This window comes from Oenanthe melanoleuca, chromosome 1A (assembly GCF_029582105.1).
Source record: "Oenanthe melanoleuca isolate GR-GAL-2019-014 chromosome 1A, OMel1.0, whole genome shotgun sequence".
NCBI lineage: Eukaryota > Metazoa > Chordata > Aves > Passeriformes > Muscicapidae > Oenanthe > Oenanthe melanoleuca.
In genome coordinates, this window is record NC_079334.1 from 25,121,729 (window position 1) to 25,144,658 (window position 22,930).

Sequence of the window (22,930 nt, forward strand, 5' to 3'; positions counted from 1 at the left end):
GAGGGAGGGAGAGAGAATCTCTCCCAGTAAGGATCCTTCATATCTTCTTTTTTATGTCTGCATTGCAGGGAAATATGTGCTACTACACGTATCTTAAATAAGTTTGATCATGACTACAGATCTCTGGTGCACAACTTCAGGTTTTTGTGCTGCTCATCACACAAGAAACAGCAGGTTTTGGAGGAGGAGGGTGATCCATGAACCAGAGTCTTTGTATATTTACTACTCTATTAGGTGATGCTGTATTCATATCTCTTTGTAGATCTTGATTATTCTTTTATACTGCTGCATCTTATTGGCACTCTCTGCCTCATCATAACATTGTAATTCCTCAGTTGGGGGACCTCGATGCCGAGGAGGAGTTAGAAAGAAAACATAAATGTGAAAAAAAACATGTTTATTTTTTTAAGTCTTTTAAACCATAATTATACAAGAAAATGTAAAAGTGCCTATATGAGTTTTTTTTTTTTAATCAGACTTTGTGAATTAATTGAAGAGTCTTCCCAAATCCTCAAGAGGTTCATTTTACTGTCCTTTAGTGGAATGAAATATAGGAGTGAGGTTGAATCTTTCCACTCTAAGATTTTTTGTCTTGTTGAAAAAGGGAAGTTGATCATAACTGGTCAGCATCATACCTAAACTATTCAAGTGCAGCCTGTTTACATGAGGTGTAAATGCAGCAATCTGACACTGCTGAACTATTGATGACCATTAAACTTCAAGGTAAATGGATTAGGAACTCCTGACAGAGAACACAAAGCTATACCCGAAGTTGTAGCTGGTCAGAATGTATGTGTGGCAATGGGGCAGTCACCACGATGTGGATAAAGAGCTTTGCCTCACGTTGTGCTGCAGCCAAAGCTTTTATGTAGGGAAACTGCTGTGACATGATCTGTAACATGGATAAAGAGCAGTGAGAAAAAAATTGCGTTTTTTCTTTCCAGCTTCAGATCAGAATATGAATAGAATGGTGCTCTCACATCTCTTGCAGACTCAAGCTCTGCGATTTATTCCCCCATGTTAGTGAGTCATAAGAACGGATTTTACAGATTTAGCATTCTGTGCTTTATTTTCAGTGTGGTCTGTTTCTGTGCACCAGAGACTTACATGAAGCTCTGTGGTCTGACACAAACTTTTTGATCTTTGGTCTTCAGGTCCCAAAATATACCACTAATATCGGAGAGCCTTTTGTTACATTAACAATAGGAAAGTGTTTCAAAGAGCATAGCCCATTCTGGGGGGGATAAAGTATATGCTGTGTAATACTTCATGCATAGAAGTGTGGAACGTCTGGAAACTTTATGTTCGGAAATACAGGGGGAAAAATAAAAAGCCTTACTGAGTGTTTCGTAGTAGTCAGAGAGATAAACCTCGGTAGGAGAAGCAACAGGACATCTTTGTCTTTGAAACGGTTTTATTTTAAATAGTGAGATTCTAACTATTTGCTTTATCTAATGTAAAAAGGACCCTCTCAAGATTAATACTGAGTTTTCTGACTCACGTTAACTTTAAAGGAGAAATTCTAATTTGCGGAGAAAAACTAAACTTTCGCGTTCTCGAGGTCTGTTTGGCGGCAGGACTCGGCATTTCTTGTCCCCTAGCTACTCAAATCCAACTCTTTTCGCGACAAGGCGAAAAACTGCGGCTCCCGCGGCCTCCCAGATGTAGGAAAAAAACCCCGATTTCGTGATAGATTAAATAGGAAAGAAACCCCATTCTATTTCACCCGCAGAAGCACAGACCGGAGCGGAGCAGGGGGCGGAGCCAATCAACACGGAAATAATCTTGCTTCCCGTTTATACCAACGGCTCTTGTAGGAGCCACCCACATTTTCTTAAACGGGCTCAATTGCTGTGGCTGCCGCCGTTCGGGGACAGTTGAGGGGGAGGTGCGTGGGGGATCTGCAGTCTGTTGGTGAATGCCCTGTTTGAGCCGGGGAACAGCGCGAGGGGCGCTTGGATTCGGAATGGGAAGGTACCAGCGCCTTGGTGGGTTTCAAATTGCCCACAAGGCGCCGGGATTCGTTGGGAAAGAGCTGAGCTGCTTCCTAGAATCGCTGTCAGCCCGACCCTAGACCGAAGTAATCGTGGGGTTGGTGATCTGTGTGCAGTGACTGTAAAAACACCCGAGACAAGTATAAGCATTCCAAAAACCCCTTTGGGCTTATCACACCAATGTAATTCCAGCTCTTTTTCTGGAACTGTAGGTGGCTCTTAAAAGAGCCTTTGGGTTTCTGGAAATAAAACTTCACGGCTTCTGTTCTTCGGCGCTCACTTGGCTTTAGCCTTGTGGCTGTCGGTCTTCTTGGGCAGCAGCACGGCCTGGATGTTGGGCAGCACGCCGCCCTGCGCGATCGTCACCTTGCCCAGCAGCTTGTTGAGCTCCTCGTCGTTGCGGATGGCGAGCTGCAGGTGGCGGGGGATGATGCGCGTCTTCTTGTTGTCGCGGGCCGCGTTGCCCGCCAGCTCCAGGATCTCGGCCGTCAGGTACTCCAGCACGGCCGCCAGGTACACCGGGGCGCCGGCGCCCACGCGCTCCGCGTAGTTGCCCTTGCGCAGCAGCCGGTGCACGCGGCCCACGGGGAACTGCAGCCCGGCCCGCGACGAGCGCGACTTGGCCTTGGCGCGCGCCTTCCCGCCCTGCTTCCCGCGCCCGGACATGATGAACCTGCAAGCCTGGAGTTTGGAGCCGCAAACAGTAACCTCAACTTCTGAGCTCGGCCTTTTATGCCTTTTCAATGGAATGAGCGACTTCTGATTGGCTGAGACAATGATGTGCCTGAAACAGCCAATGGGTACGCGGATCCAGATTTGACCAATGGCGATGACCGGCGTAACGCAAACGCTGCAGAAACTTGTCTCAGCCAATAGGAGCTTAGGGTACGAGAAACCCTAATTTGCATAACCGTCCTATAAATGCGGGCGCGCAAGCCAGCGGCTCATTCTCCATCGGAGAGCTTCCCAGTGCGGTTGTAGCGAGTCGATTCGCCGTCATGCCTGAGCCGGCCAAGTCCGCCCCCGCGCCCAAGAAGGGCTCCAAGAAGGCGGTGACCAAGACGCAGAAGAAAGGCGACAAGAAACGTCGTAAGAGCCGTAAGGAGAGCTACTCCATCTACGTGTACAAGGTGCTGAAGCAGGTGCACCCCGACACGGGCATCTCGTCCAAGGCCATGGGCATCATGAACTCCTTCGTCAACGACATCTTCGAGCGCATCGCCGGCGAGGCGTCGCGCCTGGCGCACTACAACAAGCGCTCCACCATCACGTCGCGGGAGATCCAGACGGCCGTGCGGCTGCTGCTGCCCGGCGAGCTGGCCAAGCACGCCGTGTCCGAGGGCACCAAGGCTGTCACCAAGTACACCAGCTCCAAGTAGGCGGTTTCTGCTCATAAGTCCGATACTCTATAAACCCAAAGGCTCTTTTAAGAGCCACCCACCTTTTCAGTAAAAGAGCTGATTTTATGGAGATTTCTTACCTGTCTCGTTTATCTTTTCCGAGTGGGGGGGTGCTGGGAGGGAAATGCGCAGTTACAGTGTAAGGAGGAAGGAGTACTTAGAGAAAAACAGTTACAGTGTTTGCGATAAACTGTGTTCCGCATTGGCATTAACGGAACCGAGGGAATTCATAAATCGCTTCCAAAAACTTGTGAATCCATTTTCGTTCTATGTACAGTGAGGGCGGCAGGTTAGACAAAAATCCTGTTGGTGCTAAGTTAAAACAGCAAAACAAATAGATTCCTGGCCGCTGGTGTGTGGTGTTTCTCTGCTGAGCAACGTTAACAGGAGACAGTGAATCGGGTGCATTTTCAGTAGCGGTGCTTTCAGTACATCCTGTGCTATATTTCCTTTTTCTTATACTTTGGAGCATAAGGCTCCGGCATACATGCTCTCTCCCTCAGTTCTCCAAAGGTGTTATCACAGGTGAGCCGGGGAAGCAAAGCGGAACGCGTTCTCCACCCGGCCTGCACAGTCGCCAAACAGGCAGCGCCGAGCACAGGCTGCCCGGTGCGGCGCTTTCCCGGCTTTCGTCCGCCTCTCTCCCCCGCGCTTTCCCCGCGCCCCCTCAGCTCCGCCGCCGAGCAGCGCACGGGGCCGGGGCCGGGCGGGCAGAGCTCGGTCCGACCGGAGTGAGGACTGCGCGGAGCCTCCCCGCGGGCGGGCCCGGCCGCCGCACGCGCCTCCCGACGCGGCGCTGATTGGTGGCGCTCGCCGCTCGCGCGCGCTTCCCCGGGCCGCGCTTCCCGCAGCGGAGGCGGCGCTTGCGCCGGGCCGGGCAGCAGCCGGGAAAGCTCGGCTTGGCCGAGAAGGCGGCGGCCGCCTGCGCCCTCAGCATTCCTGCCGCGGCCCTGAAACGAACGCGCGCACTGAGCGGGAGGAAACCGCGAGCACTCGGGGAAGGAGGCGGCTGCCGGCGGCTGCTTTAGCCAGGAGTCCCAATGCCGGGGACGAAGGCGAGCGGAGCGGCTTTGGAAGAAAAAGGGTGAACCCGGGGCTCGGGCAGCGAGACCGCTCCACAGTGCTCGCCTGCGGCGCTGCCGCCCCTCCAGTCCCTCACAAGCCGCCGTTCCGAGGGGCCGGGGGCGGGGCGAGGAGCGGGCGCGTTTCCCGGCCCGGGGGCGGGGCTTTTCCAGGGCTCGCGCGAAGCGCCCAATGGCAGCGGCCGGTGTGGGGCGGGCGGCCAATGGGCGGGGCCGCGGGGCCATAAATAGCGGGGCTGCGGCGCGGCCTTGGCAGTGCGGAGCGATCTGAGCTCGAGTCGCTGTGTGTCTGTGCGGGATGGCGCGCACGAAGCAGACGGCGCGTAAGTCGACGGGCGGGAAGGCGCCCCGCAAGCAGCTGGCCACCAAGGCTGCCCGCAAGAGCGCGCCGGCCACGGGCGGCGTCAAGAAGCCGCACCGCTACCGGCCCGGCACGGTGGCGCTGCGCGAGATCCGGCGCTACCAGAAGTCCACGGAGCTGCTGATCCGCAAGCTGCCCTTCCAGCGGCTGGTGCGCGAGATCGCGCAGGACTTCAAGACCGACCTGCGCTTCCAGAGCTCGGCCGTCATGGCGCTGCAGGAGGCCAGCGAGGCCTACCTGGTGGGGCTCTTCGAGGACACCAACCTGTGCGCCATCCACGCCAAGCGCGTCACCATCATGCCCAAGGACATCCAGCTGGCCCGCCGCATCCGCGGCGAGCGCGCCTGAGTCTCTTGCCGTCGCCTTTCCGGGCCAGGCATTGAGGCAATTCACAGACCCAAAGGCTCTTTTAAGAGCCACCACATGAGCAAATGAAAGAGCTGTGGCGCTTCTTTCTGTACTATTACATGGGGTGTGGAGATGAGTAAGTTTGGATATATTTTTTTTTTTTTTTTAAACTGTTTTTCCGTAATGCTATTTTGCTTTACCAACGGAGGCTGGTAAAACGCTTTCTAATTATCATGAGACACACCTTCTAGTGGGCTTAAGGACAGTGTTTCCTTACTTGCCTTTCCGGTCGAACCTTTGACCAGATATAGACACGATTCTTCACTCGAATCTCCTTGAACCCAGTCGGCGAGGAAGTAAGAGAAATATTTATCAGACCAGGCTCTAAAAACATTTTCTGATTATACGTTTTTTGGAGCAGCTCTGAAGCTCAATTTCTTGTGTATATAGCGGCTCCAAAAAGTCTTTTGGATTCATTAAACAGTTAATGCTATCGATTGGGCAGTGTCTCTTACGTTTTCTTACAATCCCCACAATATGGATGTACCGCAGCGATAACCCCTCCCCCAGTCAATAAAACCGCATCCACGTAACAACAGCTACGGCTACCATGTATCGCGGCGAGACTGCTACAATTAACTAAAGTTCTCCACATACATACACACCTCCCAGACCATTGTTTTCTCCCCCCGTAACTATTACAACCATCCAACTTTCAGGGCAGCGCCACAGCTCTTTTATTTGCTCATGTGGTGGCTCTTAAAAGAGCCTTTGGGTCTGTGAATTGCCTCAATGCCGGGCCGGGAAAGGCGACGACAAGAGACTTATGCGCGCTCGCCGCGGATGCGGCGGGCCAGCTGGATGTCCTTGGGCATGATGGTGACGCGCTTGGCGTGGATGGCGCACAGGTTGGTGTCCTCGAAGAGCCCCACCAGGTAGGCCTCGCTGGCCTCCTGCAGCGCCATGACGGCCGAGCTCTGGAAGCGCAGGTCGGTCTTGAAGTCCTGCGCGATCTCGCGCACCAGCCGCTGGAAGGGCAGCTTGCGGATCAGCAGCTCCGTGGACTTCTGGTAGCGCCGGATCTCGCGCAGCGCCACCGTGCCGGGCCGGTAGCGGTGCGGCTTCTTGACGCCGCCCGTGGCCGGCGCGCTCTTGCGGGCAGCCTTGGTGGCCAGCTGCTTGCGGGGCGCCTTCCCGCCCGTCGACTTACGCGCCGTCTGCTTCGTGCGCGCCATCCCGCACAGACACACAGCGACTCGAGCTCAGATTGCTCCGCACTGCCAAGGCCGTGCCGCAGTCCCGCTATTTATGGCCCCGCGGCCCCGCCCATTGGCCGCCCGCCCCACACCGGCCGCTGCCATTGGGCGCTTCGCGCGAGCCCTGGAAAAGCCCCGCCCCCGGGGCGGGAAACGCGCCCGCTCCTCGCCCCGCCCCCGCCCCCTCGGAACGGCGGCTGGTGAGGGACTGGAGGGGCGGCAGCGCCGCAGGCGAGCACTATGGAGTGGTCTCGCTGCCCGAGCCCCGGGTTCACCCTTTTTCTTCCAAAGCCGCTCCGCTCGCGTTCGTCCCCGGAACTGGGACCCCTGGCTAAAGCTGCCGCCAGCAGCCGCCTCCTTCCCCGAGAGCTCGCGGTTTCTTCCCGCTCAGTGCGCGCGTTCGTTTCAGGGCCGCGGCAGGAAGGCTGAAGGCGCAGGCGGCCGCCGCCTTCTCGGCCAAGCCGAGCTTTCCCGGCTGCTGCCCGGCCCGGAGCAAGCGCCGCGTCCGCTGCGGGGAGCGCGGCCCGGGGAAGCGCGCGCGGGCCGCGAGCGGCGAGCGCCACCAATCAGCGCCGCGTCGGGAGGCGCGTGCGGCGGCCGGGCCCGCCCGCGGGGAGGCTCCGCGCAGTCCTCACTCCGGTCGGACCGAGCTCTGCCCGCCCGGCCCCGGCCCCGTGCGCTGCTCGGCGGCGGAGCTGAGGGGGCGCGGGGAAAGCGCGGGGGAGAGAGGCGGACGAAAGCCGGGAAAGCGCCGCACCGGGCAGCCTGTGCTCAGTGCTACCTGTTTGGCGACTGTGCAGGCCGGGTGGAGAACGCGTTCCGCTTTGCTTCCCCGGCTCACCTGCAATAACACCTTTGGAGTACCGAGGGAGAGCGCATGTATCTTGGAACCTTTTGCTTGGAAACAAGGAACTGAAAAATAAAAGCACAGGGTAGTTTGGAACCGCCTGTGCTTTAATGTGTCAGATTCAGTCTTCCGTTGAAGTAGCTTAACCGAAAAATACCATCTTCAAGCGGTTAGTGCATTTGTTTTAGCCGTCTTGAACCGACCGAGACCATTAATTCTTTAATAAATAACAGTTAATAAAATAAAGTGTATGTGTATTAAAAGTAGCCTCGTAACTATATAAATCGGCTTATGTGAAGGCCTTCGGTTCGGTTGTAAGAAAACTACGACAAAACACTATGGCGTTCAATGCAAAGCCAGGGGTGTTTGAAAAATTATTTTCCTTCTACTGCGCACTTGCCCATTTTAAACCCGGCCACCCCTCCAAAGAACACCATAGCATCAGCTCTTTTATAGAGTATGTGGGTGGCTCTTAAAAGAGCCTTTGGGTTTATGGAGTACCGGACTGAAGACGCAGAAACCGCCTACTTGGAGCTGGTGTACTTGGTGACAGCCTTGGTGCCCTCGGACACGGCGTGCTTGGCCAGCTCGCCGGGCAGCAGCAGCCGCACGGCCGTCTGGATCTCCCGCGACGTGATGGTGGAGCGCTTGTTGTAGTGCGCCAGGCGCGACGCCTCGCCGGCGATGCGCTCGAAGATGTCGTTGACGAAGGAGTTCATGATGCCCATGGCCTTGGACGAGATGCCCGTGTCGGGGTGCACCTGCTTCAGCACCTTGTACACGTAGATGGAGTAGCTCTCCTTGCGGCTCTTCTTGCGCTTCTTGTCGCCTTTCTTCTGCGTCTTGGTCACCGCCTTCTTGGAACCCTTCTTGGGCGCGGGGGCGGACTTGGCCGGCTCGGGCATTTCAGCAGCAACCGCAGCTCAGCTACACACCAACACCAACGACAAACAGCGCACAGCACAGGCGCGAACCCGGGAGCCGCCTTTATAGCGCCGCCGCCGTTCATCGCCGCATCGCTATTGGCTCGGCTTCAGCTCCGAGATTCTATTGGCCACGTCTCGATCCGCTTCTCCATTGGCTGCCGAACAACTCGCCTCTCGCAGCCAATCACAACAGGCTTTTTCCGATCCGGCCCAGTTGTATAAAATGCGGGCGGTGACCCAGCTCAGAGTGTCTTCGGCTTCTTTGGCGTTCGCTGTGTCGCTGTTGCTGCTGAATCGCTGCGATGTCCGGGCGCGGGAAGCAGGGCGGGAAGGCGCGCGCCAAGGCCAAGTCGCGCTCGTCGCGGGCCGGGCTGCAGTTCCCCGTGGGCCGCGTGCACCGGCTGCTGCGCAAGGGCAACTACGCGGAGCGCGTGGGCGCCGGCGCCCCGGTGTACCTGGCGGCCGTGCTGGAGTACCTGACGGCCGAGATCCTGGAGCTGGCGGGCAACGCGGCCCGCGACAACAAGAAGACGCGCATCATCCCCCGCCACCTGCAGCTCGCCATCCGCAACGACGAGGAGCTCAACAAGCTGCTGGGCAAGGTGACGATCGCGCAGGGCGGCGTGCTGCCCAACATCCAGGCCGTGCTGCTGCCCAAGAAGACTGACAGCCACAAGGCTAAAGCCAAGTGAGCGCCGAAGAACAACTGCTGTTTACCACGAGAAACCCAAAGGCTCTTTTCAGAGCCACCCACTTTCTCTATAAAGAGCTAAGTTGCTTTACGTTTTAAAAATATTGGCAAATACAACGGTGTATTTATTAACCGCCCCTCCCTTGACCGACCGTTTACTGTCAATGCTACCAATAGGTAGGGTATTAACTACAGAACGCCAGAAAATGTCCTAAACTCAAAAGGCTTTTTTAGATCTGCCTACTTTTAACTAATTAACTTTTTTCATTTACGCAAGATAGTTGGGGTTCTACATAACAAACTTAAATTTCAGCTCTTTTAAAGAAAATTTGGGTGGCTCTTAAAAGAGCCGTTTGGTTTAAATGCCGAGCATAACTCCTCCTCAGTAAGGAGCTCACTTCTTCTTGGGCGCTGCCTTCTTTGCCTTGGCCACTTTTGTCTTTGCAGATTTTGGCTTGGCTGCTTTGGGTTTCAACACCTTTGCCTTAGCCGGGCTCTTCGCTGCTGCCGCCACCTTCTTGGGCTTGGCAGCCTTTGTGGCTTTCTTGGGGCTTTTGGCTACTTTTTTGGCCGCCGGCTTCTTCGCCTTCTTGGGGCTCTTCGCAGTCACCATCTTCTTGGGCTTCTTGGCGGCGCTGGCGGGCTTCTTAGCTGCCGGCTTTTTAGCCTTAACCACAGAGCTTTTCTTCTTGGTAGCTTTTTCCTTGGCTTCTCCCGGTTTCTTACTGAGGCGGAAAGAGCCGGAGGCGCCGGTGCCCTTGGTCTGCACCAGGGTGCCCTTGCTGACGAGGCTCTTGAGCCCCAGCTTGATGCGGCTGTTGTTCTTCTCCACATCGTAGCCGCCGGCGGCCAGCGCCTTCTTGAGCGCGGCGAGGGAGAGCCCCTTGCGCTCCTTGGAGGCGGACACGGCCTTGGTGATCAGCTCGGTGACGCTGGGCCCCGCGGGCTTGCGGGCTTTGGAGCCGCTCGCCGCCTTCTTCGGCTTCTTGGCGGCGGCCTTGGCGGCGGGGGCGGGCACGGCGGGCGCTGCCTCAGCGGCGGGGGCGGGCGCGGTCTCCGACATCGCGACGTGCGCGAATGCGGCGGCTCCGGCGGCGCCGCCTTTTATAGCAGCGCGGCGGGCGCTGATTGGTTCGCTCCCGAGCGCGCCCCGCCCCCTGCCCGCTTCCCTTGCCGCCCGCACTGTGTTTCTTCCCTCCCAAAAAAGTGTTTTTTTCTTTAAAAATCGAGTCCTCGGCACCCTGTTTCTTTCCATTCCTGCTGAGGACAGAGGATATTTTTGCCTTGCGACGTTTCTTTCAACCGAGACTCGAAATGAGTTTCAGGCAAGTCAGTAATTCCCGAGTTTGGGGATTGCATGACTCGCTGGACTGTAAGATTTTTATTTCTCCGTTTGGATTAAAACTTTTCCTTTGACACCACTGTCTCAGTGACACCGGATACATGCTTCTGAGGTGGTTTTTCACCGAGGTGATGCAAAATGGGGGAAACCCCGAGACCTTATTTTAGCGTAAATTAGCTTTAAAAAGATGCAAGTAACACAGAGTAGTCGTTCAGCTCTGTATCTGGGTTATGAGCTGTTTTCCATTACACGACATCATCTCTTCAAAATAATGAAACCTTTTAACAGAATGCCCTTTTTATCTCTAGTAGAACTTGGTAAAACATAAAAGAAAGACAACTTTCATCAGAAACATTTATCTGAAAGCAGCTGTCTTAAGTAATTAGCTATCATTAAAGTCCCTGAATAACACATAGAAGTTGCTTCTCTGTCTCTCTGGGTTTTGTGCGACTTTGTATTAATATTTTAATGAACTACATTCCCATTTTTTCTCCAAAATACTTCTTTTTATGATGCACACTCGATAAACCAATTCATTTGTATGCTCTTAAGGTAGTGTTTATTATTCTGCACAGTTTTACATTATATTTCAGGAATTTGGCAGCCATGATCAGTAATTTTATAAGAAGGGAAAATATAATAAATACAAAATACAGTGTACATATTTTCATTATGAAAAACAGACATAAATCTGCACGCACTTCTTGAATAAAATAATATAATTCAAGGGATTTAAGCAAATAATGTTCTCCTCAGAACTGCTGAGAGAAGCAATGACATGGCTTTTTCCAGTGTATGACTATTGTGATGTGGGATAAATTGAATGCACATTAAAATGATTTTTTCTTGAGATGAGTTGGATAGCAAATGGATAGTCATGTTTGAACATTTGTGGGAAAGAATCGGAGACTCTGGTGATTGATTCATGATTGTAAATGCAGTTATTTGGCTCCTTTCACTTAATCTTATGATAATAAAATATCACACCCTATCTCGTGAAGTTTTGATGAAGGTGGGGTCAGTTTTATGGACTTGTCAGTGGTACTAGATTATCTTGACTGATGTGTTCTTAAAGACTCTCAGAAGATGTGGTGGCATTTCAGAGAGGCTTTTTTCTAGGGAAGACAACCAGCAGAAAAACATCATGTGAGAGAGGATAAAAACAGAAGCTGAGGTGGGTTTGGTTCTGTCCTGATTCTCTATTTCATGGTAGTTTCATCTGCTGAATTCACTGTGAATTTCAGTGGCACAAGAGTGAATCTTGTGGGAAGGGTACACACCACTGAGGAGAAATTCCTGGGTGATAATTCTGCAGCATATAAATTTCATTCAAATTCTGTAACTTAATCCATTCTAATCACTTAGAGTCACTAGTTCCTTTAAGTTCTCTTGAACCTCTGCAAATGCATTTTCCTGGGTTTAGGCTAGGCCTCTATCCTACTTCACCTGAATGTAACAGCACATTCCTAGAGCATTCTGTGTGCTTTCCTGAAAGCTCCTTTTCCTAGCCCTCCAAAACTTTGACCACCTAGCTGGACTTCTAAAATTTTGTTTTTCACAACCACATAGGCAGTTACTTTTAGGCTAAGCAAAGAAGGAAATGTAAAGAGATCTTGCAAAGTTTTTCAGGTGGAGGAGGGAAGGAGAAGTAAGTTTTAATTCCTTTAATTAATGGCTGAACTTAAAAAATTTCATTTCTTCAAATATTATGATGTGCCCAGTAAAAACAAAATTACTTCTGTCTTCTATTTTTCCCTTCTAAAAAGTTGTCAAGCTAAGAGACCCTTTGTTAAATACGAATTGGCCTTGGGCCGATTGGTTGAAAGATTGCAAGCACAGGTAGTGATTTCCTTGATCCTTCTGGTAACAGAACATTTTTAAATACAATGCACAGAGATATTTGGAAGTGGTGGACCAGAAGGTAGTTTCCTCCTCCTTCTGAAAACATAACAAGTAGCACTGGCACTTCTACAGCAGGTATGAGGCCCTGGAAGTAGAAGGCCACACAACTGATGAAGTGATCCCTTCTGGGGTAGAGGGACCTCCTAAACCAACACCATCTGCACCCCACACCAAGACCTCCTCTGTTTTGAGGAAAAGAAGGGCAATTGTAATCAGACCCTCCCTTCTGCAGGGCACCAAGGGCCTGACATGTTTGGCAGACTGGCTCTCACACATCAGGCACAGAGAGTTAGAGTGGCTGGGGTAACACCAGGCTGTCACTAGTGGGGTTCTGCAGGGTTCCATCCCCACCCAATTCTCTCCAGTATCTTTGTTAGCAGCTGGCATGCAGGGCTCAAAGGAAGATTAAGTCTGCCATTGACACTAAACCAAGATGAGTTGTCAACTCCCTCAAGTGCACAGAGACCTTGACAAATTAAGAGAGATGGGCAATCATGAACCATTTGAAGTTTAACAAGGGCAAGTGCTGGAATCTGCACCTGAGACAGGGCAGTCCTGATTGTGTGTACAGACTGAGGGATGAGGTGCTGGAAAGCAGTGCCTGGAGAGGGACCTGGGGGTCCTGGTGGATGGCAAGTTGAACCTGAGCCAGCAGTGCCCTGGAGCCAGGAGGGCCAGCCCTGTCCTGGGAACATCAGGCACATCATCTGAGCAGCTGAGGTCACTGGGTCTGTTCAGCCTGGAGAAGAGGAGACTGAGGGGACAACCCATCACAGTCCACAACTTCCTCATGAGGGGAAGAGGAGAGGCAGGCACTGATGTCTTCACTGCTGTGACCAGTGACAGGACTCAAGGTAATGCCATGAAGCTGTGTCAGGAGAGTTTGAGGCTGGATGTCAGGACAAAGTTCTTCACCCAGAGGGTGGCTGGGCTCTGGAAAAAGTTCCCCAGGGCAGTGGTCACAGCACCAGCCTGCCAGAGCTCAAGAAGCATTTGGAGAATGTTCTCAGGCACATGGTGTGACCCTTGGGGTGTCCTGAACATGGCCAGCAGTTGGACTCAATGGTGCTGATGGATCCCATCCAACTCAACTTATTTTATGATGCATGATTCTATGAAATTTTTCCAAAGTTCAGTCAGGAATTCAATAACTCCCTTTTCTCTTATTCTGGTATGGGTAAGTGCTTTCAGGAAGTTCCTTCCTATGAGCCCATGTAACTTGGTTCAGTACAGAATCATAGCATGATTTGTGCTGGAAAGGGTCCTTTAAAGATTATCTAGACCAACATCATTGTTGTGGGCTGTAAAGGTTTTAAAATCAAAACCAGTAAGGGACCCCAAGTCAGAAGTACAATTTAATAAGAAAAAAGAGAAAAAAAAATAAAATACATGCAATAGTACAAAAGAAAAACCACTGTCAGAGTCAGAATAGAACCTGACTCCCCATTAGTTAGGGTGGTGGTAGCATCCAGATGAAGTTGTCTTGTTGAAGTAGCGATCCTGTAAAAATCCTGGCAGTGATCCTGGCAGCTCTTGTCCTCTGGAAACCAGTAGGAAAAGGCTGCCTTGGTGTTCCAAATCTCAGTTTAGCTCCTCGCCCTGAGTGGAGCATCTCCCAATGGGATGATGTGATTTTATCACTCATGCAGTGAGACTCAATGGCCCATTAACAGAAGATATGTTCCTGGAGGAAGGATGGGTGTGGGAAAGATAAAGAACATTGCCTCATCTGGTTTTTAACAGATGGCCCATTAGCAGAGGATATCTCCACAGAGATAAGAATCACTGCCCCACCTGGTTTCAGCAGATGGTGATAGAATACATACTTTTGGGCACATCTTTACACTGTAACCTAGGACATGGGTGAAGACTGGATCAGGTTGCTCAAAGACTTATCCCACGTGGCTTTGAAATCTTCATTGAAGGCATCAACAACTTCTCTTGGAAACTTGTTCCAATGTGTCACACCACCTTCACAATGAAAAATTTCTTCCTTGGAACCTATTTAAATCTAACTTATTTCACTTTTTAAACCTTGCACCTTGCCCTGTCACTACAGGCCCTGGTGGAATGACTTTCTCAGTCTTTCTTATAAGTGGTCCTCATATATCAAAAGGCCACACTGGGGTCTGCCCATAGCCTTGTCTTCTCCAAGGTTAACAACCACTCCTCTCCCAGCCTTTCTCCGTGGGAGAGGTGTTCTAGCTCCCTAATAATTTTCATGGTCCTCCTGTAAACCTCCTCCAAGTCATTCTTGTACTGGGGACCCCAGAGGCAGATGCAGTACTCCAGGTGAGGTCTCATTAGAGTGGGGGGAATGAAGAGAATCACCTCCCTCAACCTGCTAACTGTACTTTTTTTTTATTTTTTTATTCAGCCCAGGAAACAACTGGCTTTCTCAGCAGCAAATGCACATTGCCACCTCACGTCCAAATTTTCATCCACCCATATCTCTGAGTCTTTCTATGCAGGACTGCTTGCAATCAGCTCATCCTGCAGTCTGTACTGATAATTGGAATGGCCCTGACCTGGATGCAGGGTAATGAATTTGACATTGCTGAGCTTTATGAGGTTCACGGCACCACTGAGCCATGGGGTCACCCACAAAATTGGTGGGGGTGCACTCAATCCCACTATGTATTGATGAAAATATTCAAAATATCTGTATTTGCTAATTCCCTGAAGGTCCTGGGATTAAATCCCTTAAGTGCCATGGATTTTTGTATATTCAGGTTCCTCAGATGGTCTTGAACTGATCTTTTCTTACAGTGAGGGAGGGACTTTGTTCCGCTAGTCTATGCCTTGAGTTTTACAAACTTAGGAGGTGGGAAAGAGAGACTGCCAGTGAAAACTGGGGCAAAAAATTTGTCAGGTACCTCAGTCTTCTCTTTGCCATAGTCAATAATCTCCTGTCTTTTTTACTGAGGGGGGGGGGCATTTTATTTAGTCCCCCTTTTCTGATCAGTGTACCTACAGAAGCCTTCAGTATTCTTCACATCCCTTGCTACATTCAGTTGCAGAAGTACTTCAGCTTTTCTGATTCAACCCCTACACACCTGGACAGCACTCTATATTCTTCCCAGGATTTGTGTCCCTGCCTCCACTGCCTGTGCATTTACTTCTTGCACTTCAGTTCAACCAGATCTTTACTCAGAAATATTGGTCTTCTGCCTTCCTAGCCTTCTTTCTGACATGTGGGAATCAAGTACACCTGCTCCATAGGACAAATGTCCTTAAATAACTTTCAAGCCTGTCCCTCTCCTTGATCCCTGAGGGCAGTTTCCAAAGGGTTTCCATATCCTATTTTCTTAAGCAGCTGAATGCTTACTAAATTCAGTATCTTGTATCTGTAGTTTGCCTGGCCCATATCCCTCAAATTTGTGATAGATCTGGGCCCAGGCAGCAGACCAGGTTACCACTATTCTTGACCTCTTCAACTGGTTAATTTTTCTTGGCAAGAATAGTCGAGTAGTGCTTCTCCTCCAGTTGGACTTTTTTCACCTGGATAAAAAAATTATCTTCAACTTGCTCTCTAGGAGTCTCCTGGGTAACTCATGGCTTTTTGTGCCACATTTCCAGCAGATGTCAGGTTGGTTGATATTCCCCAACAGGAACCTGTGAGTATGATGTCACTTGTAGTTGAAGAAAGAGGATTCATCAGCATGCTCCTTCTATTTTTTGGGTGGCCTAAATGAGGTTTCCTTTTTTGGCCTGGCCTCTAGCTTTGTACCCAGAAATTCTCAGCTGTTCACCATTGTTTTTCTAACACAGTTCTTTGCAATCAATCCACTTTTTTTTTTTTTTTTTTTCATAGAAGACAACCTGCCCCACCCTTCTTTCCTGACCCTTCTGAAGAGTTTATAGCAATAAATTTCAGCACTTCAGTCTTGTGGTTACTCTCACTATGTGAGATTAATCTCCCTGTGTAAGTGGACTATGACTGTGACTGGCTTTCAGTGTTTTCTCAGGAGGATGTGTGGAGACATCCATCTCACAGATGCAGCTGAGGAGGCAGGAGTACAGCCCACATCTGTGTGCTTCAAATAGGGTGATCAAGTCAAGCATGAAGTGTAGCTGCAGAGCCCCATTACCATGTTTTTCACCTGGGGCTGCCTAAGTCTGCACAGTAACTCCAATATTTTCTCAAGCCCTTCCTGATGCTTGTGCTACTGTGTAGAGATAATTCATATAAGTTGTGCAGATAAATTAATTCTGATTTTTGGGTTCTTCTGGTGCAAAAACCCCCATAACTAAAGTCACAGGGTTACTCATGGCAACTCAAACCTGCCCTTGATGTGATTGCAGACTTTGTGTGATTTGAAAGTCATATTTTTTCGATGCATGATGAATTTTATTTAGAAACTGATTTATCATGATATTCAAAACCATAATACATTGTTACATGAGTAAGAAAACTTCATGTCTCAATTAGGAAGAACTTCTAATTATATACTGTTCAGTTTACAGCAAAGGACTCCTCCCCACGATAAAAGATTTTTGTATTCATAGAGATTTGAAGGCACCAGATAGAACACCAATCTCTTAAAATAAAATAAAAAGAAAATCTGTGGGCAGAGTTATGGTAGGCTTCAGGCAGGAAATTTAGGTATTACACAAATACAACTTGACTTTTAAAAAAAAAAACTTAATTACCGTCATTCAAAAATACTCAGATTTTTTTCAATAGTTTTATTTTGGTTGAAAGCAAGAGAGAAATAATTCCTTGATCATGCCAGACCACAAAATTTTTGATAATTTCTCAGCTCAGTTAAAGAATAATTTCAAGAATCAGTTCAGACCAATCAATCAATCAGTAGAATTACTATGATCCTCCTTAATATTTAATGTACATGTGAGTGGGGCATGGAAGGTAAAACCTGAGACTGAATGCAACCCCACAGTCAAGGTGTTAAAACTAGTAGGTGGAGTGCAGAGTTTCAACTCTGAGAAAACTTGAAAAACAAGTTAGTTTCAAGTCTGGCAGAGGAAAAGGCAGAAAGAATGTCCAACCAATAAGAAACATGTTTCCCTTATGGGAACAGAATTCTCTTGCATACAGAAGAATAAGCAGAACAGCAATGAAATCTTCCTGTACATTGTTATTGTGATGAATAAAACATTTTTGCTCTGCATTTCTGGCCAAGGGTTGGATTTTCCATCATGTGGAACCGTCAATGGGGAACAACTTCCCTTCCAAATGTCATTCTGTGTTCAGGGAATCAGTTGTTCCATAAACCTGAAAGCACAGAAAATGTTAGGAGAAGATCAGACTGCTCAAATGCCTCTGTGGGCTGCTCCTGTGGGAAAGACAGTATTTTACAAGAATAAAAGGACGTTAAAATCCCTGTCTGAAATGTGCAGATTTTTCTCTGCCTTTGCCTCTCCCATTTCCTTGTATCATGTTGGCACATCTACCCTGAGCAATGCATTCAAATTACTCATTTACAGCTCTATACAGATTTTTTTTTTCTAGAAAGAAATCAAACTAACTCTTCAGTTAGTGGGGACTCTTATGGTTTTGTTCCTTACAGATACAGTTTGGTAAGCAGCTCCCAAAGAAAAATTGATTGATACTTCTTGGGTCGATTTGGGGTTGGTTTTTTAGTGTGCAGTTTTTTATTGTTGTGGTGAGGTTTTCTTTGTTTGTTGGGGTTTTTGGGGGGTTGTTTGTTTAGGGTGTTTTTTGTTGGTGGGTTTTTTTTTTGTTTGTTTTTGTTCTTAACCATGCCTTCCTAGCTGTTACTCACTATCTTTTTCCAAGGCACTTAGCTTTCCTCCTCATGCAAAACACCATATCCACCACTGCATATAGGGAGGAGACTTCAACAGGCAGTCAGTGGCAGAGAGATGACCCATCTTCAAAAATTCGCCAAGAAGAGTGTTTTAATTTAGTTTCTTTTCATCTCAAAAAAAAAAAAAAAAAAAAAAAAAATCCTGGGACCATGAAATTTTCTAGACCATATGCAGGCAAAAGCGTTAAGCTGGTTGGTAAAATATTTGTTGATGTCAGTGATGGTTGCCATAGTTTTGAGAAGAGAAAGCACTTCATACGATCACTGAGAAGAGGAATTTTCTCTCCATCCCATGCCAAGACATTTTCACCTTAAGAAACTGCATGAAGCTGTTCTTGGAAAGCTAAGGATAGCACAGAAGAATAAGAGCAGTTACTGATAACTAACTGGTGGCTTCATGGCCAAATCCATGCACAGGTATGTAGCAAACCCCAATGCTCTGTACATAGAATGAAAGCTGGAAAAATGCCACTTTGTTCTCTTTAATTTTACTGCACTGCACAGTATACAAATAACAAGTTTTCATACAAGATTTCAAAGGCAAAGTGCACAAGATACTGAGCTTGCACAGAAATTTCCGACAAGACTTGGATAACTAACAGAGCAAATTGCTGCTTGGAATAATGCAGTAGAAGGCAGTTATTTTTTGTAGAGCAACACCTGAGGACAGAGGATTGGTCAGAGATGAAGGAGCCAGGTGCAGAATCTGTGGTCAGGAGCTAATCCAGGCTGTGGCTGCTCTTGGTCTCAGAGCTTCTGAGAGCCACTGAGAGCCACTTTTGAAGAAAGGCACCAAAGGAGTATATCTGTCTCTCACTACGTTTAAATTCATGATGCACAGGGGAAACACCCACACTAACCCACAACTGTATCACCGACCTCTGAGCCAATGCATGCTTTGCCCTGAATCAGCTCTGGTGCTGCATGAGCTGGGCTTCCACAGCAGGTGTTCAGATGGCAATCAAGGCTGCACAATAACAAGACAAACCTGATGACAAAGAAACATTGGCTCTAACACAAATGGTGTCTTCTGGCAACAACATAATACGGGCCTCAGATGCTTCATTTTCCAATGCCGTGTATATACTGTCACCTAAAATTTTGTTCTGGTGTAATATATGCCTTCACCAGGCAAAACCTGTCCAAGATGAGGAGAATCCTATAAATGTTCAGGTCCCAAGTTGCTCCCTCACATGTTATCCCAGCAGCTCTTTCTGCAGTTTCTCTTGTGATAGGAATACTTCCCTTTGTGACCAGAAAGAAAACAGGTGGAATTTGGGAATCAGTAATCCGAGAGTTACCGGGCATGAGGCTGGTTGGATATTTATATCAATATTAAGGCAATAACTTCACAAAGAGCACTAAAATGCGTCCATATTAAAAATGTGCTATCCTTTACCCTGAGCTTTTTTCTACCATCTACCACGATGGTGGTCTAATACTTCAATTTCCTGCAAGGTGCTTTAAGTAGACTCAGCTAAAACAATCAGAGGACTTTGGATCAATAAGACCTTCCTATTAAATTCCTTCTTCCCAGCACCCATCTCATCAATCTCGGAGAGCACAAAGGCTCTCACCAAATACACCAGGTCCTAGCAAGCTGCATCTGTGCCCTGTTACAGATGTCCTGGACACCTTTTCAATGAGAGAGCTGATGCTATAGTGATCTGTACTTTGCTGTCCCGTTTAGGTATTTTTCCGGGAAAATAGAGGTTACGGTGTGAAAGCGTTGTAAATTTTAAGGAAAGTGGGACGTGCATTGTTTGCGGCAAAAGTACGTGTTCTACATTGGCTTCAACTGAGAAGTGAACGTTCATAATTCGCTTAAAACCCCATGGCAGCCCGCTTTCGGTATCTGCACGGTTTGCTGGCGGCGGATTAGACGAACGAGTGGAGTCGGGGGTCTCAAAACGGCCGAAACAAATCTGTTCCTGACTGCTAGTACATGGTGTTTGCCTGCTGAGCTACGCGAATGGATGGCCGTGTGAACCGGGAGCATTCAAAGCACAGGCAGTTACAGACGAACCTCTGCTCTTTTTTAAAATTTTTTGTTTGTTTGTTGTTTTTTGGCTCTGCATTAGTTTTAGCAAAAGGCTCGAGGATAGATGCCCTCACTTCTCTCCCATCAGTGTGCGTTCTCGCCCTCGAACTGCACAGCCCTGCACAGGGGGTAGCGCTGAGCACAGGCTGCCCGGTGCGGCGCTTTCCCGGCGTTCGTCCGCCTCTCTCCCCCGCGCTTTCCCCGCGCCCCCTCAGCTCCGCCGCCGAGCAGCGCACGGGGCCGGGGCCGGGCGGGCAGAGCTCGGTCCGACCGGAGTGAGGACTGCGCGGAGCCTCCCCGCGGGCGGGCCCGGCCGCCGCACGCGCCTCCCGACGCGGCGCTGATTGGTGCCGCTCGCCGCTCGCGCGCGCTTCCCCGGGCCGCGCTCCCCGCAGCGGACGCGGCGCTTGCACCGGGCCGGCAGCAGCCGGGAAAGCTCGGCTTGGCCGAGAAGGCGGCGGCCGCCTGCGCCTTCAGCCTTCTGCCGCGGCCCTGAAACGAACGCGCGCACTGAGCGGGAAGAAACCGCGAGCTCTCGGGGAAGGAGGCGTCTGCCGGCGGCAGCTTTAGCCAGGGGTCCCAATGCCGGGGACGAACGCGAGCGGAGCGGCTTTGGAAGAAAAAGGGTGAACCCGGGGCTCGGTCAGCGAGACCGCTCCACAGTGCTCGCCTGCGGCGCTGCCGCCCCTCCAGTCCCTCACCAGCCGCCGTTCCGAGGGGGCGGGGGCGGGGCGAGGAGCGGGCGCGTTTCCCGGCCCGGGGGCGGGGCTTTTCCAGGGCTCGCGCGAAGCGCCCAATGGCAGCGGCCGGTGTGGGGCGGGCGGCCAATGGGCGGGGCCGCGGGGCCATAAATAGCGGGGCTGCGGCGCGGCCGTGGCAGTGCGGAGCGATCTGAGCTCGAGTCGCTGTGTGTCTGTGCGGGATGGCGCGCACGAAGCAGACGGCGCGTAAGTCGACGGGCGGGAAGGCGCCCCGCAAGCAGCTGGCCACCAAGGCTGCCCGCAAGAGCGCGCCGGCCACGGGCGGCGTCAAGAAGCCGCACCGCTACCGGCCCGGCACGGTGGCGCTGCGCGAGATCCGGCGCTACCAGAAGTCCACGGAGCTGCTGATCCGTAAGCTGCCCTTTCAGCGCCTGGTGCGCGAGATCGCGCAGGATTTCAAGACCGACCTGCGCTTCCAGAGCTCGGCCGTCATGGCGCTGCAGGAGGCCAGCGAGGCCTACCTGGTGGGGCTCTTCGAGGACACCAACCTGTGCGCCATCCACGCCAAGCGCGTCACCATCATGCCCAAGGACATCCAGCTGGCCCGCCGCATCCGCGGCGAGCGCGCATAAGTCTCTTGCCGTCGCCTTTCCCGGCCCGGCATTGAGGCAATTCACAGACCCAAAGGCTCTTTTAAGAGCCACCACATGTACAAATAAAAGAGCTGTGGCGCTACCCTAAAGAGTACAGTTATAGTAGTTACGGGAGAACAAAACATTCGTTGTTTGCGGGGGGGGGGGGGGGGGGGGGGAGTTGTTGGTCCGTGCACGTTTTTTAATTTCTTGTAGCACTTTTTATCCCAGGATAGCTGCCGATATGGTCGGTTGTGTACTCTCCCCTCCTTAGAAGCTTTGCCATGAGGCACAGTCACATGGATGTACTCGCATTCTACTTGGCACTACACTTATCTCCCTTGAGTTACTATATTTTCATATTTCCTCCCTCTTATTTTTCAAACCGGTTTTTCACAGTGTTTGCAGTTTTTCCTTTCTATCTGCATCAGAGGCCTTAACCAGATGCTGTAAAACAAAAAACGATAGAAAATTCAGGAACACCCATAAGGGGGCGGCATAAACGAAGGAATTATTTTGGATTAATGCTATTAAGGTCTGAAGCTGTTTACAATTATTTAGAATCCTATAATAAAACGAATTGATAAGTAAGTGCCAAATTAATATTTTAAAGTGTTTGTTTTAAACAAATTGTATTTCTCAGATCGGGAAGAGCAATTAAGCATAGAGCCAATAAATTATTAAGGACACCGTTAAAATATTTGGCATTTGTCTGTGGCATCCGTATGAGGGGTGAGACCACGGCAGAAACCGGGGGAAGAGAGCACTTTAACCTTTTCCGATCTCACTTCTCAGAAAAGATATTGGTTGACTAACGGCACACAGAAGATGGATGGCAGGGGGAAGGTGCCTTCTCCTACACCCGACAATTAAAGCAACTCACGCATAACAGGTAAAATGAAGTCGTCAGCAAATATCTAGGGAAAACAAGATACGATCCTAAAATACGCATATGCTTATCTAAATAAAAGCAAAGGAGTGAAAGCTCTTTTATAGAGTATGTGGGTGGCTCTTAAAAGAGCCTTTGGGGTTGAGTGACGGTCCGAGACGCCCTACTTGGAGCTGGTGTACTTGGTGACAGCCTTGGTGCCCTCGGACACGGCGTGCTTGGCCAGCTCGCCGGGCAGCAGCAGCCGCACGGCCGTCTGGATCTCCCGCGACGTGATGGTGGAGCGCTTGTTGTAGTGCGCCAGGCGCGACGCCTCGCCGGCGATGCGCTCGAAGATGTCGTTGACGAAGGAGTTCATGATGCCCATGGCCTTGGACGAGATGCCCGTGTCGGGGTGCACCTGCTTCAGCACCTTGTACACGTAGATGGAGTAGCTCTCCTTGCGGCTCTTCTTGCGCTTCTTGTCGCCTTTCTTCTGCGTCTTGGTCACCGCCTTCTTGGAGCCCTTCTTGGGCGCGGGGGCGGACTTGGCCGGCTCGGGCATTTCAGTAGCAACCGCAGCTCAGCTACGCACCAACACCAACGACAACAGCGCACAGCACAGGCGCGAACCCGGGAGCCGCCTTTATAGCGCCGCCGCCGTTCATCGCCGCATCGCTATTGGCTCGGCTTCAGCTCCGTGCGCGGCGCCGAGATTCTATTGGCCACGTCTCGATCCGCTTCTCT

General features: G+C 50.5%; 7 protein-coding genes across 7 annotated transcripts; 2 read left to right on the plus strand and 5 right to left on the minus strand.

Moving 5' to 3' along the window:
- Positions 1 to 1,416: 1,416 nt before the first annotated feature.
- LOC130267124 (histone H2A-IV) lies at positions 1,417 to 2,723 on the minus strand. The gene has a single exon (XM_056516457.1). The coding sequence runs from the start codon at positions 2,658 to 2,660 to the stop codon at positions 2,271 to 2,273; it is 390 nt and encodes a 129-aa protein (XP_056372432.1). The 5' UTR covers positions 2,661 to 2,723; the 3' UTR covers positions 1,417 to 2,270.
- Positions 2,724 to 2,926: 203 nt separating this feature from the next.
- Positions 2,927 to 3,464, plus strand: LOC130267128 (histone H2B 5). The gene has a single exon (XM_056516461.1). The coding sequence runs from the start codon at positions 2,993 to 2,995 to the stop codon at positions 3,371 to 3,373; it is 381 nt and encodes a 126-aa protein (XP_056372436.1). The 5' UTR covers positions 2,927 to 2,992; the 3' UTR covers positions 3,374 to 3,464.
- Positions 3,465 to 5,900: 2,436 nt separating this feature from the next.
- LOC130267114 (histone H3) lies at positions 5,901 to 6,458 on the minus strand. The gene has a single exon (XM_056516449.1). It carries the CDS (start codon positions 6,418 to 6,420, stop codon positions 6,010 to 6,012), a length of 411 nt encoding a protein of 136 aa, XP_056372424.1. The 5' UTR covers positions 6,421 to 6,458; the 3' UTR covers positions 5,901 to 6,009.
- Positions 6,459 to 7,812: 1,354 nt separating this feature from the next.
- LOC130267129 (histone H2B 1/2/3/4/6) lies at positions 7,813 to 8,193 on the minus strand. The gene has a single exon (XM_056516462.1). It carries the CDS (start codon positions 8,191 to 8,193, stop codon positions 7,813 to 7,815), a length of 381 nt encoding a protein of 126 aa, XP_056372437.1.
- Positions 8,194 to 8,516: 323 nt separating this feature from the next.
- Positions 8,517 to 9,086, plus strand: LOC130267117 (histone H2A-IV). Its single transcript, XM_056516452.1, has one exon. The coding sequence runs from the start codon at positions 8,517 to 8,519 to the stop codon at positions 8,904 to 8,906; it is 390 nt and encodes a 129-aa protein (XP_056372427.1). The 3' UTR covers positions 8,907 to 9,086.
- Positions 9,087 to 9,146: 60 nt separating this feature from the next.
- LOC130267102 (histone H1.10-like) lies at positions 9,147 to 11,239 on the minus strand. Its single transcript, XM_056516435.1, has one exon. It carries the CDS (start codon positions 10,158 to 10,160, stop codon positions 9,300 to 9,302), a length of 861 nt encoding a protein of 286 aa, XP_056372410.1. The 5' UTR covers positions 10,161 to 11,239; the 3' UTR covers positions 9,147 to 9,299.
- A 10,910-nt stretch (positions 11,240 to 22,149) lies between these two features.
- On the minus strand, positions 22,150 to 22,799 carry LOC130267131 (histone H2B 1/2/3/4/6). Its single transcript, XM_056516465.1, has one exon. It carries the CDS (start codon positions 22,746 to 22,748, stop codon positions 22,368 to 22,370), a length of 381 nt encoding a protein of 126 aa, XP_056372440.1. The 5' UTR covers positions 22,749 to 22,799; the 3' UTR covers positions 22,150 to 22,367.
- Positions 22,800 to 22,930: the final 131 nt, after the last annotated feature.